Genomic DNA, 21,136 nt, shown 5'->3' on the forward strand with positions numbered 1-21,136 from the left:
TAATCACCCAAACTATTTTCATTGCTTTGCTTTAGAACTGGTTTCGTGCAGCAGCCACTCAAGTGGTCTCCAGTAGCAAGAGTAAAGCACTGGAGAACAATGGGATCAAAGCTGAGGTGAGAAACGGTGCCACCACTGGTAAAAAGAGGGGCCGCAAGCCCAAAGAGCGCCCTCCTGTGGATGCTCCCCTTCAAACAAAAACTGAAGCACCTGCTACCACTCTAAATTCAACCCCTGCCGTGACTCCTTCCTTGGGCCCAACACAATCTCCGACCCTGATCCCCGACCCCACGGACAGTGCTAATTCAGGCCAAAACAGACAGCCCATCCCCTCCGCTGCCAGACGAAACAAACCCAAGAGGCTGTTGTTGTCAGAGTAGCTCTGCTTTTGTTGACCCAAGAGCCAGAGAGGATGCTTACTGTAAATGTTATGCCAGGAATCTAAAAGACCTTTCTAACTCCCCAAGGACTTGGCACTGAGAAGAAAGTTAAATCAGCCATTAAGAAGTAAAACACCATCTTGATTTTGAAAACCCAGAGTTCATGTGGCTATTGTTCTGAACAATACTCATGTAACAGTAGTGTTTTATTTCACCATTCCACTTTTGTCTCCTTTTCAAGGCACACATTTCAGTTTCTGCACTCACAGCAGGGGTGTCGGTGTTATCAAAGATAAAATCCTGACTTCTACATGGATAATGTTTTCTAAACAGAGGTAGTATTCCAAATACAAATGTAGAGTAATTCTCTCTACAAGATTCATGTTGTGTTTGAGAGATTTTAAAAAGGATATTCTATTCGCATGGTGAAGTCATTTAATAATAGCTAGTGTTTTCACATTTTTTTTCACAGATATACTGTACTGTACAATATCTATATCTATATATCTATATACTCAAAGCAATGATGCCATCTGTCATTTTCAAGCCTGACACGTCCAATTGGATCATGAGCAATCAGAATTTTTTGCAGTGTGTGCTGTAGTGCAATGTCGTTTTGAACTTGATTTTTTTTACTTTCTTCCTGGTTTTACTTTTATGTTTGTTTGTTTTTTACTTTTCATGTTTCACGTAAGCAAATGTCATATAAGCTAAAACCGTTGGTCAGTTGTTTATCATGTTCCACTCTGTTTTTCTTACGTGGGTGTCACAACAGTGACATTAATTTTTATTTTATCTGCATTTCATTACAATGAAAGGTTTCTGCTTTGACAACCAGAGTTACATGTCAAAAGGTTATTTCCACAGTTCTTTTACACTGAAGTTGATAAGCAGAATACCACCACAAGTGATTGTTTGAGATATCCATCTATAAGGTATGAGTTAGTTACAGTAATTCTTAACATGGCATTGTTTAATTGATTTTAAACAACAAGAAACTTGAAGTATTCTGTCTGAAATAATACTGGCAAAGCTAAATGTTGGACAGAAGAAAAGGTGAATTATGTGTGAAGCTTGTTGCACCATTGCAGCACAATCAAAAGATGTGACACCGTGTTAAAGAAGGCCATTATGTTTGGCTACTGCTTTAGCTTAAATCGAAGAACTGAGAAGAGAATACACATACTATCTTTTATAGAGAGGTTGAGGAAACAAAAAAAAAATCTTTTATTAAACAGAAAAATTGCAAATGAAAATTCACATATAATAATGTATATGAATTAATTCCTGGACGCTCAAAGTTATTGCCTTGCACTTTAACCCTTAACCCTTCTCACTCCCCTCTTGTATTTTTGCACTCCAGGAGTATTCAACTTAGCCGAGCTGTCAGGCACAGGAGCGGGAATATTTTACTCTGATGAAAAATTAAACTAGAGAAAATCTAAATTTGTCTATACATGGGTATAATGAGCAGCGTGGCTATCTCTTTCTATATGCTATCTGTAATCCAACATGACCATATAATTATGACTCACCACGCAAAGCCATAGCTGGTCTTGTTGAATTAAGGCTGCTCTACCACCTAATGCTAGTTTAGCTTCAGATTTAAACAAAGTAATCCAATATTATTAAATAACTTTTCAAATCTAAAATGTGTGCAATCAGAGAATATTTTCACTTAAACATGTTTAAAGTAGATACTTGAATTCACAGTTATATTAACAATTTGAACAAAGGAAAACTCCATAAATATTTGATTTATATTTACAGTCTATGTCCATAAAGATAATGACTTGCTTACTTAAGAAAAAAAAGACATCCTAAATCTATTTTATATTCTCTTGTATGTATTACGTAGGTAGCAATCTGATAGCTTTGGGTAAAGTTGTGATGTGGGGATTATTCTGGTGAGTTAATAAGGGTGCTCTACTTGCCACTCTACCTTAAGGACCTGATACAACTCAGTTAAGCCCATCAATCCATCCTGACATTTTCTCCTTACTGGCAAGTCCTCTAAATTTTGCACCAACAAATGTCAATGTCATCATTTAAATCAAGCACTGATGTCAGCTGAACGTTGTCAAGGAACATTGGATTTGAAATGTATGCGTGTCCCAGGTAGTGTCATCCCTACGCAGTGACCTTTTATATTGTAAAGCAAAGATTTGAGCTGAATTCCTCCATAATCAATCAACTGATGGAGCTTATTCAGGTGGGGTTGAATATGCATGTGTCTGTCTCTGTTGTTGGGATGGACCTTTATCTTCTATCCAGGTTCGACTGACAGAGAGGATAAGTACAGTAACAAGCACTGATTGGTCCTCGGACCTTTCCAATATGAGTTGTCCAGACCTTGTGTGAGTGAGTCTTTGAAAGAGAGAGAGACAGTGTGTGTGTGTGTGTGTGTGTGTGTGTGTGTGTGTGTGTGTGTGTGTGTGTGTGTGTGTGTGTGTGTGTGAGCGTGCCTGCGTGCGTGCATGTGTATTAAACAGTTAGCACCTTTGTAATGACTGGATGTCAGAAATGGTAACACTTTTCGTTGAGTGTTATGCTGTGGCACAGAATCAGTTCATCAGCTGCTTGTTACTCGTTTCATTAATAACGTCACATTGACTGTGTTTACCTGACAAGCTTTGGTGTTGCAATATGATAGTTTAGCACTGCTTTTAACAGTGGGTATTTTATATTTTATCACACCCTTTACTATCTGTCTTCCTACGATGTGGAAAACACATATCTATCCCGCAGTGTGAGCTAACTGCAACATGTTTAGAGAGTACAGCAATACACCATATTTAGCTGGTTTTGTTGGCTTGCTGATATTTTGATATTGATGTGTCTTTTCAAAAATGTATGGCTTTTTTCACTCCCCTACTTTTCTTTGTTTGCTTTGAAAAGGCTTTTTACATATTATGAAATCTAAAAAAAAAAACTTAAAAAAAAAAAGGTTGAAAAAATTTGTAGACCACAAAGAACATTGTAGGCCTATGTGTCGGCATACACTGTTATTTTATTCATTTTGATGATGCACATAAATTGAGCTTTTTCAGTACACAATGACAAACAAACACATTGAGAGAGTCCTTTATTACTATCTATTCAATATGGGACAACAAGGCATATGTATGTGTGTTTGTTTCTGTATTTAGTGCACTTACTATACCATGAAATAGGCTTGAAATAGGAGTGTTGTTGGAGCTTTCTAGTTACCTGGACTGTGTGTGGTGTGACTTTTGTACCTGGGGAAACAGCAGGCTCAAGCGTCTTCCCTTTGTCAACAATGTTATTTCCAAAACCAAGATTAATCCCTAGAAATCCCCTTAGACAGCCTGAGAATTTTACCCTTTTATTTGGACGACAGTGGTTCATTTTGTATGCTACCTACTTCAAATGCAGGAAATGGTGTCCGCCTCTCTGTGGGGGCCATTGTGGTGAAAATGTCGAGAGTTTTACGAGATGATGTTGTAGCTCATAACTGGTTAAGATATATAAGTAACAGGTGAAATGAGACTAATGGTGTATTAAAGATTTCCATATCTGAAATGAAGCTGTATAGTACCTAATGTAAAAGGAATCAATGCCTCCTTTGAGTCTGAACTGTTACAATTTTTCTCCCAAACTTGTTGTATTACCTGTGCATTAGTATCCCTCAACTAATTAATAAAAGTTTGTTGACTAAACTTGTGTTAACTGTCTCAACATGTAGGTTATTCTGGATAAATAAGTGGCTTACATGAAATGTCATTGTGAGAATCTTAACAGATCAAGTTCCTACAGAGGTCATGAATTTTTACTTATTTACTATCAGATGTCAATCTCAACATCCAAAGTGCTGATAACTATTGTACAGTACTGTAAATGGAAATGAATCATAATAACTCTACACCCACGATCTGACTGCACCTGGGGTATGCTAAGATGTGACTGAGCGCTGTGCTAAAATGGATCTTTCCCAGTGTTAGGTATCATTTTATTAAAGGCTTCTATCATTGTAATGTAGGATTTATTACTATTCAGACATACAGTTAAAATTTGGCACACTGACAAGTTAATATATTGATCTTTTTAATGTCCTAGTTTCGTTGTAACTGATTTTTGAGAGAAGGCGATTGTATCATGAAGTCATAGAAATATTTTCCTGATATACAGTGGCATGCAAAATTTCTGTAAATGTGAATTTAAGTGGAAGATAAAATGATCTTCAAAAGGCATAAAGTTAAACATGAAACACTCTTTTGCAATATTTTAAGCAATATCACTGTATTATTTTTGTTTTCTATAATTTTAGAGTGAAAAGCAAACCAATGACTTAACTTTGGCCAAGGAAGCTATTACTATTTAGGCTACCTGCTGTGATAGTCTCCGGGGTGGGGGGCTAGTAGGTAGTGGTACTGTACTAACTATACACGGTGCCCAAACCTTCGCTGGCCTTTTTCCTTTCTGTCATTTTGAAATTGTAAAAAAAAAAAAAAACTTATAGTTTAAAATGTAAAGGGAATGTGTCATCTGTTATGACTTTTGGAGATCATTTCATCTTGCTTAACTGTTCACATTTCTGCTCAAACTTTTACATGCCACGCCAATGTATATGAATGATGTAGGCTACAGCTGAATCATGTGTGGTATAAAACAGAAATAAGTAACACTTTATGAAAAGGCGTGGATTATTATGATAATTATGTACACTACTGGCTGCGGAAGAGCTGCATTCTGGGATATGAAGTCCATCTCAGTTTCCGCTGGTGACGCAGCCATCAGAATGAAACGCGATGCGCCTACAAGTCCCATGATGCCTCAGCGCTAACTGTACTCTCCCAGCAGCAGCAATCTTCAACAACAGAGAGCATGTCTGACGATAGCTGGGAAGACAGGCCCTCAAAGATGGAGAACGAAGAGAAAACTCCCACTTTGTCGAGCAGGTAATATGTCAGGATATGTGGGTTTTACCCGGAAAAGTTTGGAATAACGTAACGATTTTTGGACTACATTTTAAAAAAAGAAAATTAATAAATATCCACTGGTTAGGCTAGTTATTGAGGAAACTCGACCTGTCACGTTGTGTCCCTTAGTGAGTATAGGCTACAGCCACTGTAACTTGCCTAAAAGTAACATGACGCAGAGAAATTGTCATGTTATTTATATTACAGTAAACCCGGGAGTAGGTTTTGCTTTCGGTCTCTCACGAGGTTATTAATAACACCTGTCCTATTTTAACACAAGGTAACCTCCCCGTATAACTTCTGTCACCCTCCTTAACTTATGACAACACACGAATATTTGACACATGTAGCTAACTCAGCATGAGATATGCTAATAATGTGCCTTTAACATGTGCTGTTACTGCAACGTGGCGTGCACCAGCAGCCTGACTAGCGCAGAGAGGAAGTGAAGCAAGAGGCAGCATTTATTTAGGAAAGGAGAGAAACATGGCATGTGTGTGTTTTTTTCTGTGCTGGCACTGCAGCATGAGTAAGTGCCATTTTCTACTGACAAACAAGTATCATCTCCCTAAAGGCAATGTAAGGCTACAAAGAGGTGTGATAGTTGAATGAGGTGACTAACGCCATAGCGGAATTTGTATTAACATATCATACCGTCATTCATCCAATTAGTGCTCTTTCTGTAACCACCTACAGTAAAGAAAAAAAGAAAGAAAAAAAAATGCAGCCTACAAACTGGTACCTAACTCGACCACTAGAGGGTGTTACCGCATTGATCAACTCACACACACAGGGTGTATTCCTGTTTATTAAACCGGTATTGGAGTTACATTACACACCGACATGGTCACATTTAGATAAAGCTTTACATAAATATATCTGCTTGATTACTGCAAAAAGTAGGAAACAACTTGCAAACCTTGTAAACTACCAGTTGAATTAGATCCAACTTTAAATCAAACAGCACAAGATTCAGCTGCAGATTTATGATCTTGGATTGCAATGCATTGGAGGCATGTTTTGTTTATATTGCCCACCTTATCTACAGTATATGTATCCACTTACATAAGTCTGCCCTAGTTTCCAAAACAGATAAGAATATGCATTTGGAATTTGGGTCATGTTGACATATGTTGTACCTTAACGGCTTCTGTGAGATGTGACTTAAATTTTTCACTAACATTACTTTTTTTTATATATATATACTTTAAGTCATTAGAATTTAGGGACAAATGTGCTTATTCTGTGTTTGTTGTGCCTGTAACATTTCTCATATTACTTAACAATATTATTTTTAGTAAAGTTTTACCACGACCGGGGCCCCCATAACTCTGCTGTGTCTCTGCAGCCACAGAGAGGTAGCTGAATGTTTGACATAGCAACCAGTTCAGGCGTCTTGTTTCGGCGTGGCTTTCTCACTGCAATAACAAGAAGCAGCAAAAGTCCCAAGTCTGCAATTACGATTAGAGAAAAAACACTGTATTCCCTCATGTCTCTCCCTTGTGGTTTTAACGAGGAAGTAGCAGATATGAGGTCCTGTCCAGTCCAAATATTTAGAAACACTTTGAATGTTGGTTTAATTTGTGACTTCTCTGAGCAGTGAGGTTTTTTAAGCTGTGGCCTGTGCACTCCTTGGATTTGATTTTGTTGCTCCAGATGAGAATTAGCCTATCTCCCCTGATCTCTGGGTATAATGATTTGTTTGTCTCCACAAGTTGTGGCCCGGAAGGAGTGTATGTGTGTGTGTGTTGTGCACATGTTCGTTGTACTGTATGTGCCCAGGGCTATTCCGCAGACTGTCAGCTGATAGAGCAGAAGAGGTAGTGTTGGGTTTCATCATGCACCCAGTGGGTAAAGCGCGTGCGTATGTGTGTGTGTTGATAATGCTGACGTCTCCAGACTCTGGTGTAAGGTACACAGAGACATGGTGAGTCCCTGCAGGGGAAAAAAGCACATCTCTCTTCCCCTTTCCCTCTGTCTCTCTGCATCTTTCCATTCCTCCTTCTCTTCACCTCTGTAACACGGCCTCAAGCGTCTCTGAATTTGATCAACTGCATCAATATCAGAGCAAAATAGTAGCAGCCTGTTTTTCTCTTCCTACTGTGTGTGTGTTTTTTTTTCTTCACACTTTTTCTTTTTCCCTTTTCCCATGTTATTTTTTTTTCGTATCTCTGTCGCTCCCTTCTGGTTCCTCTTTCACCTCCAGCCACATATTGCGACACTGACTGTCAAAGACAGATGACCCAAGCTTGGCATGTGTATGTGTGTGTGTTTATGTGTGTGTGAGTGTGCCAGGAGTGGGAAGGTCTAGCTTTAACCTCATGCTATTAATACCACCTAATGAACATAATCTGGAGGGTAGGTTATCCTCTTACATTTGTTGGCTGAACGAATGAGGGGAGGAGAAAAGAGCAAGTGAAAGAGGAGGGAAAAGCAGTGCCGTAGTCCCAGTCTGAATGCGCTGTCCACCAGGCTGCAGTGCCTCTCTCTCCCAAAACAGAAAGCTAAACAGATGTTTAAAGTTTCGTTTTTCATCAAAGCTAACTCCCCTTTACATTGCCCTCCCTCTCTCTCTCTCTCTCTCTGGATGTGTTGTACCAGAGTGCAGTGCTGTTAACTGCTTTATTGTGCTTGAGTGTGTATAAAACTATAAGATCAAGACAAAACTTGCATAGCACACAAAGTGGAGGGCGTAATCATATTGTCTTGAGGCATGAGCTATCTACCGTCTTACTCAGGAGCTAGAGTATCTGGCTGTTGGACTCTCAGATCTGATGGCAGGTAAGTGTATTTATTTATTTATTTATTTACATGATGTCATTTGTCTTTCAATTCTAGTGCCATCAGATGTACTACTACTAAACAAGTGTTTTGCTAAGTCTTGGTGTAAGTTGCTCTCTTCATTATGTGGATGAACAGGAATGACAGCTCCAGTCACTAAGCTCTCTGGAGTATAGCCATAGGGTTTGTGTTTACGTGCTGTAGGAAACTTTGTGTGTGTCTGTCAGTTACAGTAGTGTCTCACCGGTTTGGTGAGAGTGACTGTCTGCAGAAGTGCTTTTGTGCTGACACCCAAAGTTTATGCAGGATAATTAATTGTGTTACGATTCGATCACAAGTTCTGACATTATGTTAGCATTTTACACCATTTTGTCGCCCAAATTTACGATACAGTGCAAACTGGAATGAAGCAACTGTATTAAAGTCGAACAGTGTAAAGAAGTTCTTGTTTTTGTCAATAGAGGCACCACATAGTGTCAGATATTGTATGACCCCCCCCCCCCTGTGTCTTATTTACTGCTATTATTGTCCCGGGTCACTGCTGACCATTGGGCTTAGATGGTCTCATCTCATCTGGCCTCAAGTAACCTGCGCTGTCACCGTCACTTTTCCCAAAGGTGCATCCATAGATCCATGGATGTATTGCTACTGTAACCACTGAATAAGGCCATGAGTCAGCAGAGTCAACCATACTTATCTTTTATGGCAACCCTAGTTTGGTTTTAACTGATAACCCAGTTTGGGTGTGCTATGTTTGAGTGTCCCGTGCCTTTTGTGTGCTTTCTTAGTTTCATTTCACTCCCTGTCTCCATCCAAGTTCAGGTAACCCTGGTGAGATAAGATAAATCTTTGCCCTCTCGTTTGTTTCACCCCCAACCTCCTGACACCTAGCAAGATAGATGGCCCATAAAAACATGTGAGAGCTGAGAGTTGACTGGAAAACAGAGAAATAGGCAGAGGAAACTCTTTGACTGCTCTCATACACAGCTTTCTATAGTTATGGCATCTGGCTTTTTGCTGTCCTCAATTGGTGAAGTATGGATGTCTCGGATACGGCAGTAAGTTTTGCTAGCAACGGTTACCTGGTTAGCCTTATCAAGGCAGCATTTGTTTTGGTGATGCCTCTTGGTGATATTCCTTGTGCAACTTAATATGCGTGCGTTATCACTGATTAAAATGACTGCCTCGCAGATGTTATGCAAGTTGTTTTTTTCCTTGGACTAAAACATTTTTGTGGAGATAATGCACCACAGATTCAGACTAGAGTTTTTAGGGGAATGTTTTGGAGAGAGTGTTTAAAGGGAACAAGTGTTTTCCAGACAGAAGTTGAGTTCGGGATAGTTTATTCAGCAATGTGTTTGACCAGTCCTTTATACTGTTGCTCTCTGCTTTGAATCGTGATCAGCCACAATCATTGACTGAATGTTAATGTGCATTCTTCTACACTTCTTCTTCAGCGTTTGGCGACCACAAAGGGACTGTTCGTACACACACATTTTCCACCTCACTCACTACAAAAATTGAGAAGCCATAGAAACACTTGCGCTAAGTATTGGACAAAACTCTTCTTCAAATTGTGTCATGAGTATTGTTATGGTGTCGTGCGGGAGATTTGATTGACCAGCATGCTGGTAGTCCCCTTTTGTACCTGTTTTGAATGAGCCTGTTGTCATTTGTGTCTGAGGACTTCTGATATTATGACGATTATGTCATTGACGATACCTTCAGGATATACACGTGTGGTTCAGCTACAGAAATAACCACACAACAGTTTTCATATAATTGAGTCAACATGTTTCCTCTGAGGTAACATCCGGTGTATTCTGTTATTGTTACTCTTACTTGAGGCATTTATATTCTACAAGACAAGACCCTGTGGTTGGAAGTTTAAAAAATAGCATTAAGCTATTGCTGAGTAACAACATTTGCATTGTCTTGTTTACTGTCACTTGACCGGTTAGCATTTATACACCCAAACTGGCAAACATGTATCACACACTAAAAGGAGAATCAATCATAAGCTGGAAACTTTAACAAGGAGCAGCTTCTCCTTTAGGGAAGATTATCACAATGGTCTTGATGATCCTTTTATTGCTTGCTTTAACGCCACTGGTCAAATGCAACTCTTTGCACAGTGACACAAATAAGCAGGCTATGTGCTGGCATTGTGAAAGTTAAGAAAAATAAAAGCCTTTGTCATACTGTAACCAAAAGTCATTTATAATTTACCTCTTGATAAGATAAGTAGCCCGTAAAGATGTGTAAGCATGGGTCAAAAAGAAATTGTACACCTCAGCACTGTGTCTGTATAGGCAATCTGTAGTTTGTCTCATCCATAAAATGCAAACAATCAAATTGCAAAAAAAAAAAAAACGAAAACAGCAGGTGTTTCGTCCCTTTCTCCTTGGTGATGTGCTCTGTTGTGATTGTTGGTTTACAGTGGAGATAATGAGGGATCACTTGACCGGCTTCTCCCCGCGGTAAACGCGGGCCTGTCGCCCAGGAAAAGGACCACCAGCCAGTGTAAGTCTGAGCCCCCCCTCCTCCGCACCTCCAAGCGAACCATCTACACCGCTGGACGTCCGCCCTGGTACAACGAACATGGAACACAGTCCAAAGAGGCCTTCGTCATCGGTAGGAGACCTAACGCAAATGAATAACCCAATATTACAACACTGACTCTATTCCTTCTACATGGAGTAATTAGAGTATGTATACATTTGCATTAGAATACAAATAAGATGCCATTACCAATAAATCTTTTTATGAGTGAGTTTTCAAACCTGAAAAAAATGCTTCCCTGGATAAAATCAAGTACCAAGTCTGAAATCTAAGAACTGACTGTCATCCTAGCGGTTACAGGTGTATTTATCTGTTGTAAACAAAGTAAAACGACTCCCTGAATAAAGCAGTGAGGGAGCAGAGCAATCACCTTATTTATAAGTAATGCATACTTACACAAAGTACGGTGTCATTACTTGTATTTTAGATGATTTTAAGGCTGAGGGACTCTGCTGAAAGCCATTGGAAAGTAGTGTGCTTTCAAGAGAACAGGAATTTCTGCAAATACTCTCACAAGTTAATGGGAATGTTTATCTCAAAGACAGCCAGTCCCTTTTTCTACCTGTCTCTACACGTATATAATATAATAACCTAAGGCAACGTAAAGAAACAACAGAGTGTTCTGCCAAGCTAGTGCTACTATGTTTCCACCATAAAAATAAAATTACACTTTTGCAATTAAAAATGTATGAACGTGTTACGTAATGTTTTTGTGTCAATATTCTGTCGCAGGTCTGTGTGGGGGCAGCGCTTCAGGGAAGACAACCGTAGCAAGGAAAATCATTGAAGCTCTAGATGTTCCTTGGGTTGTTCTTCTCTCCATGGACTCTTTTTACAAGGTGTGGATTTATGTAGTATGTGGGATATAGTATGTTGCCAGTCTCTGCCCATGTGCAGCCTCACACCTATCTGTATTGATGTGAGGTGAGGATTTCTATTTCTTATGTAGGTATTTCAATTTTGACATCAATCCAGATGCTTTTAGACTCTGGAGGTTAAAATGTTAACATCAAATGAGTCTTAAGAAATAACTTGTTCCTTTCATGATTGCTTCATCTGTGTCTTTTATGACTGCTAACTCCTCAAGTGGCCTGAAGGAAGGGTAGGAAAGAGAGGGGCTGAGTGCAAAGACAGAGTAAAAGAGAGAAAATAGGATTCACTTTGAGTCCCAGAAGGAAAATGAGGATAAGATGAGTCAGTGGAGAGAAAGGAGACAGAAAGGATAAAATATTAGAAGGCAGCTGTGTTGAAAGAGAAGTGTTGAGCGAATTGGGGAGAATAAAAAAGAGTGAGGGAGAGGAGAGCAATCAAGCCAGAGCCGTCATTCATGCCCCTCTATACCTCCACCCACTCTCTGGTTATGTAATCCTGTCACAATCTGACAGTAGTGGTTCACACTGTTGGGAGTAGGAGGGCTCTACCAGTGACCAGGGGTACTTCAGCCCTCAGCAAGTGCCAGTTCGCACTCTACATTGCCATACTTTAGGTCGGCATCCGAAACATTTGATATGGAATTTGTCTTCTTCTTTTTTTACTCTGTACCCTCTCCTCTTGTGTTGGAAAGAAGACACACACGTTGTCTAATGTTTGCTTACAGCCCCCCGAGAGCCTGTAACACAGAGTTATCATTATTACAAGTGTTTAATCAGTTAACTTGAGAAGAGACTGTTGCTGTTCTGAGACTGCTACATGCAAGGTCCGGGCTTTTAATGCTTGACCACCCTGAGGGCAGACACACACACACACACAAACACACACACACACACACACCACCTGGTACAGACGTCACAGTGGCGCATGATGTTCTCCTAAATTTAGGTCTCCTTACTTCAACCGCTCTTGAACTGTGATCTGCGCCTAAGTGTTTTTACACAGGCGTGTGTAATTTCATTTACTAAATGATCATATTAGTATGTGTTATGTGTTTGTTTGTTGTTCACAAGCAAAAGCCAGAGACAAAGAAATATTTTGATGAGAAAATGATGCTGCGTTGTGCTTAGAAAGCACAGTTGCTGTAAAGTCATTCCAACTTTGTTTTGGCCCTTTTCTTCAGGTACTAACCCCAGAGGAGCAGAGTCTCGCTGCCAGTAACGACTACAACTTTGACCACCCCGATGCTTTTGACTTTGATTTGCTGAAACACATCCTGCGCAAACTAAAGAAGGGAAAGAGCGTGAAAATCCCTGTGTACGACTTCACAACTCATGGGAGACATAAGGACTGGGTATGGTTGAAAGCACACACACTCAACATCATGATAATGCACTTTGTAAGTTAATAAGTTACTGCGTATAATCTTCAGTTTCTCGATTACCTAAGAGCGCTTTAATCTCCCTCGCTAGAGATTTAGAGTCACAAATCTGCTACTCCAGATGGTCGCAGACAAAACATCAGTGTGATTTCTCTCTACATGGTTTTGTGTTTTGATGTCTATTGACTACTGTAAGTTCAATATTCATTTATCAGTGGCACCTGTTAATTATGGTTGAGCATAAACATTGTTTAAGCATAAACAATGATTGGTGTCTAATGTCTAATGGTCACCTACTATTCTTTGTATGTACATTGTACTATAATAATATCTGCACGTGTGTCTACCACAGAAAACTGTATATGGAGCCAGTGTTATCATCTTTGAGGGAATCATGGCCTTCGCTGATAAAGAGCTCTTGCAGGTAAGTCAAGGTTATTGTCCTGTGACATGGTCATCTGGTCACTGGAAGTTGCTGGTGTCAGATTCATTGTTATCTGTGCTCGTCGTGGTCAAATGTGCAGCTAGTATTGTCTATGCAAAAACAAGCTTTGCAAGTCTTTTAAATGTAAAACCCCTGAATCAAATGTAAATAAATTCACAATAGAATCAAGAGAGTGTCTTTAGGTTGCCTCGTTTTCAGCGTCTTCTTTGTGTAGATTTGCAGTTTGTGAAACTAAACGGTGTTTGTCCCCGTTTCATGTTCTCCTGTCAGCTGTTGGACATGAAACTTTTTGTGGACACAGACTCGGACATCCGCCTGGTGCGCCGCTTGAGGAGGGACATTTCAGAGAGGGGGCGAGAAATTGAAGGAGTCATCAAACAGTACAACAAGTTTGTCAAGCCAGCATTTGAACAGTACATCGAGCCCACCATGCGCCTGGCTGATATTGTGGTGCCACGTGGTGCGTGTACACTCACACACACACACACACATATACATGACATACACACATTATTTACATACATATAGCTTCAGTTTTACTCCTTCTATGATACTGCTAAATCGTTAGTTTCACTGCAAAGGTGCAGTATTACAATTGCTATATTCAAGTCTGTTTGGAATTTAGTTATAATCTCTCACATGTCACTGCTGTTAAAATCTCACTTGCTGTCAGTCACTGTGTGTTTTCAACTTGCATCTAAACATAATTTCACTGTATTTGTCAGGCGGTGGCAACATGGTGGCCATCGATTTGATCGTGCAACATGTACACAGTCAGCTGGAGGAGGTAAGTGAAGTCACACTCACACTCACAGACCTACACACACAGATACACAGTCACTCTGGGTTAATATTTATTTTGGTGTCTGACTCGTGTTATCTTACAGTGAGGTGCAGGTGGAGTTGAGTAGTTGCAACCAACCTTAAATTTGTAGTCATTGATTACAAGCTCCATCACACCCTCTAGTGGAAATGACCTGTATTGCATTTATCCAAGTGGATGGTGATTGTGCATGATTGCCCCCAGGCCTATTCTGTAAAAGATTGTGCAAACAATTCTTAGCTATAATTATTTGTATTTGTCTTGGGGAATATAATCATTGACATATGATATAGACTCAAGTTGTTTGCATATTTGGTGCAGGTAATAACTAATATTAAATATTTCCTCTGTCTTGCCTGTCTTAGTGGGTTCCTAATGTACAAATTAATACAAATTAGTTTACCCTTAGTATAGCAACAATCATAAAGTTGATAAGTCACAAATGCTATACTTGATAGTCATTCTCTGATGAGTCTGAAGCTTCATGTTTTCACTTATAGGAATTTATAGGCCCTGATATTTGGCATATATGTAGTTTTTTTTCTTCTTCTCGTTTTGGTAATTGTTTACATTTTCTGGCATCAAGATGGAGTTAGATGAATCTGTAGTTTTAACACCTTTGTAGCTCTAGTTTGGTAAATTATGACAAAATGGGGAATTAATTAAAAGTAAACATATTATAAATAATAAATCCATCCATTCATGGTGATGGTTCATGGCATTGCCCTTTTATAGTATGTGTGACATGTAGCCCACTAATTGTGAAACCAGAGGCAATTTTTACCCATGGGGAGCACTTTGTGCCAAAGTGCACTTTGCTTTGTTTCCTCCCCACTATACACACACAGTAATACACAGGCTGCTGATGGACTACTCTCTCACCCCCTCCCCACCTTCCCCACCCCACCCCCCCACCCCCCATCCCCCCTCCATGGCTCACAGCGCGAGCTCAGCGTCAGGTAGAGTGGCCTTTATCCTGTCTATCATTCTCTACCTCACCATCTGCCCAGTTCCTCAACTTCAGCTTCTTGCAGGGAGGGAGAGAAAAAGAGTCCAGCAAAACCAACGTCTACCTTCCACTGAACTGCTGGCTGCCATGGCACATCGCCAGGCGGCACTCTTGTTCTTCATCTGTAAACCTAATATGGCTCATTTCAGATCAGTGACGATAACGTACCAAAACATTGCAAAGATTTTGTCCTCCCCAGGTTGGAGCAAATCTAAAAACTGCATGAAAACAGCTGTGAACATTTGAAAGTGAAACTTTGATCAAAAGTTTTGAAGTGATGTGGTGCAGCCAGCATTTAATGTAAAGACGTTGGTTTTCCTTCTCTCTACCTTTTAGAGAAATGACAACTCACGCTCTTCCTGCCTTCTGTGTCTAAAAATACACCAATGAGTGAAGTCACTGACCCCTCCTTTCAGCAGCAACAAGAATGAGAGAGAGAGTGACAATACCAGAAAGCAAGAGAGAGGAAGCTCTTGCTACAGCTATTGTTGACTATCACATACCTCAGCCACAGAGAAAGTTTCCAATACCCTACTACAAAGCGCTGAGTTTTTCCATTGAATGTCGGCCACAGTATCTGAGACAGAGAGAGCGGAAGTGAGCTCGGTGTCTGTCTTTAGACACAGGATGTGCTGGGGCCTGTGAGCTGAAATACCAACCTCTCCTCTTCTACATGGTGAAAGAGTGACAGCCGCACGATAGTTCACGCACCTCCCACGCGTACACACAATGGATGCACTTGTATAGATTTGCAAATCTGATCCAAAACTTGATAATGCTCTCTTTAACTCTAGTACGTGTTCAGCACGGCCTGTTACCCCCCTTCCTCTCAGTATTGTGACAAATAAAGTGATAACCAGTAAATATTATTTTAGTTAGTTTACTTATAATGGAAATTTACCTCAGTGCTGAGTGTATTTCAGAGACGTTTGACATTTTTAAGTCTCAGCTGTCACACTCTTCACTGTGAGAGATAATCCTTGCTCCCCTCATCCACTTGATGTTGTGTCTCCTCTCATTTTTCCTCCTCTTATCTGTTGTTTTTTCATCTCTCTGTGTCTCCTCTTTTGTGCCTGTTGTTGTGTTTCGTCGAAAAAAAAATCTCCCCATAGAGGAAACTTCGCTGGGATATGTGAGCAGATTTGCTATGACTTTTCTTTCCTTTGCATCTGGCTAACATGTATCGCAGTGACATTGTGGAGACTGTGGTGTCAACAACACTGAATCACTGACTATTTGTAACAGTGTGCGCTCCTAGAGCCCAGGCTAGACCTCGGCTAACTACATATAACAAGGAAGTTATTAGAGAGTAGAGACCGGTCATGGAAAATAACATTCATGCATATTAATTATATCATGCAGTGAGATTTTCCTTTATTGCAAATCTGTATATTATGTTAATAATTTTTTATGGCTCATTCTTAATTCTTAATGTTCTTTTCCATTATCACGGTCTCTGTGCTGTTGTAATTTTCCACTTAAACACTCAACACTGGCACTGTGTGCTTTGCAGTTTTGTGTGTCTGCCTTTTCCAGTTACGGTGGTTACAGACTACTATTGTCAACTTTGCTCCAAATACTCTCTGAAAATGATTTGCATGTATTTACACATCTGTGTGTGTGTGTATGTCTGTTTTGTTTTGTTTTGTTTTTGCTTGTTTTGCTTGTTTGTGAAGTTGTACACCACATTCTGTACACACAGGTGCAGAGAAGTGTTAATTGCACTTATTCATGTTCATTGTTTTCCTGTGTCCGTCCACCTTTTCTCTTTTCCTGCTCCTCTCACCCTGCACCACCCCTGGTCTACTGCGTGTTGCCGTGGTTACAGGGCAGCCCTGGCGTCAGCACACCAGGCCCAACCTCTGCCCCAGACACTCAGCGTCCTGGAGAGTACACCCCAGGTCAGGGGCATGCACACCATCATCAGGTAAAAGCTACTGTATGAAATGTTGATTTGTCAAATGAACAAGCAGCTTTTTTGTTTAAAGGAATTATCATTGTGTATGATAGTAACATAAATATTGTGTCTCTCTCTCTTTTCCTAATCACCACATTTAGAAATAAGGAAACCAGCCGCGATGAATTCATTTTCTACTCCAAGAGGTTGATGCGTCTGTTGATCGAGCGAGCGCTCTCCTTCCTCCCCTCACAGGTGCCACACACCCTATCCCTCAGATACACTGTTAATTAACCCACAGCGCTACAGGAGGGTTCTGTAACCCTTTGTATTTAGGACAGTGACTTCAACTGTTAGATACATTAATGTAGATGTAGGTATGTAAAAGAAGAACAAGGAAAGAAAGAAAGTGTGAGACAACTGATGGATAGACAGATGTTGACCAGAACTATCGAGAGAGTGAGATGCTGTACAATATGTTGTCTTGAAAATATTGAAAGATGGAGATGAATGGAAAAAGAGTAAGCACTGGTATTTGCAGAAAAGAAAATAAGATATACATGCACATAGTGGCCTGCCGTCTGAGCCAGGAAGCTTGTCAGGTTACCACGGTGGAAAGTTTCCATACCTTCACCATGAGAAACAGGTGACAAGTTAGAGTCTGCACCCATGTGACTTAAGTGTGAAATGTACTGCAGGTGCTCACAAAGTATTTTCCGGACTTGTATTCTATAGTACAGCCATGATCAGCACTGTGCTCACACTGTTATGATGTTTAATATTATCTCAGGTCCACGTAGTCCAGACCCCCCAAGGAGAGGATTATGAAGGCAGGTCTTTCCATGGGAAGAGGGTGAGTGAACTCCATTTACTTCCTGCCGGTTTCTCAACTTTTTTTTTCTTTTCTTTTCTTTTTTTTTAAAGAGTTTTGTCGCTGCCTAAACTGATGCAATTAACCTCCGTTTTTTTTTTTTCTTTCTTTGGTTTTCTTTAGATCACAGGCGTGTCCATCCTGCGAGCAGGGGAGACCATGGAGCCGGCTCTTCGAGCTGTCTGCAAAGATGTCCGCATCGGCAAGATCCTCATCCAGACCAACCAGGACACGGGAGAACCAGAGGTACAGATGTGAACTGTGACTGTGTGGCTCATGCAACTTTAAAAAAATATATGTCTATTTTTACTTGTGAATTTTCTGGTCAATTATCTTATGTTAAGTGTCTTGTTGTGTTGCAAGGTCCTGCTGTTTATTTTAGTTATTTATTTATTTATTTATTTATGTCCTGTGCAGGAAATTCTCAGGTTAGGGGCTTTCTGCAACACACCACCTATGATATAGCTACAGGATATAGGTCCTGGTCATGTATTTCATATTTTTGGTGTCAACCCACATCCTGTGTAAAACATTGGCAGCTTCATTACCTGCGTCTACCCAAAGACATCAGCGAAGACCATGTGATTCTGATGGACTGTACTGTGTCCACGGGAGCTGCTGCCATGATGGCTGTACGAGTCCTTCTGGTGGGTGTTTCCCCGACTTCTTCACAAATCCGTGTTGACTGTGTGCAGTGAACTGTATTACAGAGTTTTTCACAGTCGTGTTTTCATATTCAGGACCATGACGTTCAGGAGGAGAAGATCCTGCTGGTGTCTTTGCTAATGGCTGAAATGGGAATCCATTCGGTGGCCTACGCATTTCCACAGGTTAAAATCATCACCACGGCTGTCGACAAGAAGGTCAACGATCTGTTCCACATCATACCTGGCATAGGTGAGGAATGCTGGGATAGAAGAGAGTGTAGAAGAAGCACTGCTTGTTGCAGTGTTTGTTTTTTTTCACGGGGCGTGCTTGACCTTTACATGATGTTGCCTCTGATCCGAACAGATTAACTGATGCTATCACACATTTGTCGTCCCTGTAGGAAACTTTGGGGATCGGTACTTCGGAACAGATGCACCCCCTGACTGGAGCGATGACGACCTGGATGAGCCCAGTTATTGATCAAATTATTGGCAGTGCATTGACTTTATTGGGTGATTCATGGAAATGCCCCTCTGAGGATGATCATTTGCTACTGTCAGGCCATAAAATTTGTCCTCCAAGAGCCAAACAATGCTACCCTGAAAAATCAACAAAACAGGATGAACGTTGCCAATCTAGAGCCACCATGTTGAAATTTTAAGTTAAATTATTATTTAATCTCATGTAAATACTGTTGTGGAAAGTGGAACTGAAATATTTTTGTATGATCACTAAGTTATGAAGTCCAAATGTTTTATTTTAATCTTTAATTTTAGAATGTGACAATCTCTGTATCAAAATTTGCAGACATGTTTTGGAAAAATATTATCTATCCTCAAGGCGTGTGCTGCAGACGACACTGAATGTAAATTTGCACGTGCTGTACGAGAAAAAGAAATATCGAGCTTTTAAGGTTATTTTTATCACAAACCTTCCTCACAACTTTCAAAAATCAGAACATGAACTCATGTTGCTCAACTTCCATTGCCATGAGCACTTTCTGAAGGACCATTCAATCGGAAAATGTGTAGGTGTATCTGTCTTTTTTTTTCTTTTTTTTTAGCTCTCCGGTTCAGCCTTTTCCTTCTCTGTGGATGCTGACCCAACCAGTAGAAAACGGTGTTGAAACTGTTTTTCATTATACAGCTAAAAGTATGCACTTGTGCTGTGTACTTATGCAGTATATCCCTCATTTACATATTCTACACTATGGATAGACTTAACGAGAAAAAAGGCAAATATATCGTTTTACTGCTGTGAAACTAGGTCATCTGCATTTAACAAAACACAGACTAAATGATTATTTCAGTCCCACACAACCTCATTTATGCCTTTTTTTATGCTGTAGATGAAATTGTTGTTTTTTCTTTTTGTTTTTTTGTTGTTGTTGTTTTTTTTGTTTAAAAAAAAAGGGCCTGTAGAGTTTGATATGACCTCAGAACAAGTCAAAAGGTGTCCTGTAGTGCCTGATCTTTTTACATTGTCAGTATTGGGGAAAGAAAAAAAACATGATTTCTGTTAAACTTAGTGCCTGTTAAATGTTGCCTTGCTCTGATAAGGATCATTTCAAAAGTGTGGAAGTATTTTAAAATATTCATCCACGTGTTTATAAGAACTGATGTAATGAGATGTCAGGAGGAGAGCGTTGCATAGAAAGTGCGCTTTGCATTTTACTCTATCATGTGTTGACTCCCTCGTTAAAGTAGATGAATATGATGTTCTCTTTACAGGTTTACACTCAATTATCCATGTACTATATTTTGATAAACATTGCTCATACAATATACAGTATCACTCATTTCCGTTACAAAAAACAAAAAAAAATAGGTACAGCAATACGAGAAAAAATATCAAAAGAGCCGTGCTGAAAGTGGAACACTGTGCAACCTATGACATTAGCATTGGATACCGGTACAGCTGTTAGTTCACCATAATCTTAACATTTAATCAACTGCTTCTGCTCAACACAACCGTTAGCAAGTCATTGTGCACTGAAAATCCGTTGACCGAGTTTGTAGCCTCAGTGTGTGACTGTGTGCTGTTTAACTCCTCTGCTGCATGTTTTTATATATATATTTAATAAAAGTGCAAAAGAGCTTTTAAATTTCTTCTGGTGCATTGTTTCATTTCAGCCAAATAAACATGTTATGACAAACAACATATTATCTGTGTTCAGCTAGTTCACGCCAGGTGAACGGGGGTCATATTTCAGCCTTGCATTCAAATCTTTTTTCAGACTGGGATAGGAAAACAAACCTCAAAGAAAAAAAAAAGCACATTTCTCTCATCATCAACATGATGAGAAGTCACATTTTCGTAGTCACACATTTTTACCTCCATCCAACACTTAATGACAGAATGAAACATTACCTACACTTTGAAAATGAACAGGAAGGATATTGTGGTTGTCCTCTTCTCATGGAAAGTAACCTTGACATCTTCCATCACTTTCCATAATTATCACTCTGACAGCTGTCAAGACGTCAGCCACAGTAAAGCATGATTGACATACATTTGATGAGGCTGATG

The 21,136-nt window shown here is 39.9% G+C and overlaps 2 protein-coding genes across 15 annotated transcripts in view; both read left to right on the forward strand.

The window, feature by feature from the left end:
- Window positions 1–4,060, forward strand: part of znf512b (zinc finger protein 512B) — a 28,696-nt gene extending 24,636 nt beyond the window's left edge. For all 10 annotated transcript variants that reach the window (XM_085782228.1, XM_085782231.1, XM_085782234.1 and 7 more), the window contains one exon: window positions 36–4,060. In XM_085782228.1, coding sequence (XP_085638354.1) covers window positions 36–380 — 345 coding nt within the window. In that variant the 3' untranslated portion in view covers window positions 381–4,060. The remainder of the gene's footprint in view (window positions 1–35) is intronic.
- Window positions 4,061–5,184: 1,124 nt separating this feature from the next.
- On the forward strand, window positions 5,185–20,711 carry uckl1b (uridine-cytidine kinase 1-like 1b). 5 transcript variants are annotated; one of them, XM_085782242.1, is made up of 15 exons: window positions 5,185–5,299; window positions 10,542–10,735; window positions 11,396–11,502; window positions 12,717–12,887; window positions 13,267–13,338; window positions 13,630–13,819; window positions 14,085–14,146; window positions 15,125–15,141; window positions 17,020–17,118; window positions 17,250–17,343; window positions 17,879–17,941; window positions 18,083–18,205; window positions 18,499–18,606; window positions 18,700–18,856; window positions 19,008–20,711. In XM_085782242.1, exons 1-15 carry the CDS (start codon window positions 5,226–5,228, stop codon window positions 19,085–19,087), a joined length of 1,611 nt encoding a protein of 536 aa, XP_085638368.1. In that variant the 5' UTR covers window positions 5,185–5,225; the 3' UTR covers window positions 19,088–20,711. The 5 variants fall into 5 exon arrangements, with proteins under 5 accessions (XP_085638368.1, XP_085638367.1, XP_085638369.1 ...); XM_085782241.1 differs by lacking the exon at window positions 15,125–15,141 and adding an exon at window positions 16,304–16,323; XM_085782243.1 differs by lacking the exons at window positions 5,185–5,299; window positions 15,125–15,141 and adding exons at window positions 7,774–8,101; window positions 16,304–16,323.
- The last annotated feature ends 425 nt before the right edge of the window (window positions 20,712–21,136 follow it).

Source organism: Trachurus japonicus, chromosome 7 (assembly GCF_045865225.1).
Source record: "Trachurus japonicus isolate A0001 chromosome 7, Traja_1.0".
Taxonomy (NCBI): Eukaryota; Metazoa; Chordata; class Actinopteri; order Carangiformes; family Carangidae; genus Trachurus; species Trachurus japonicus.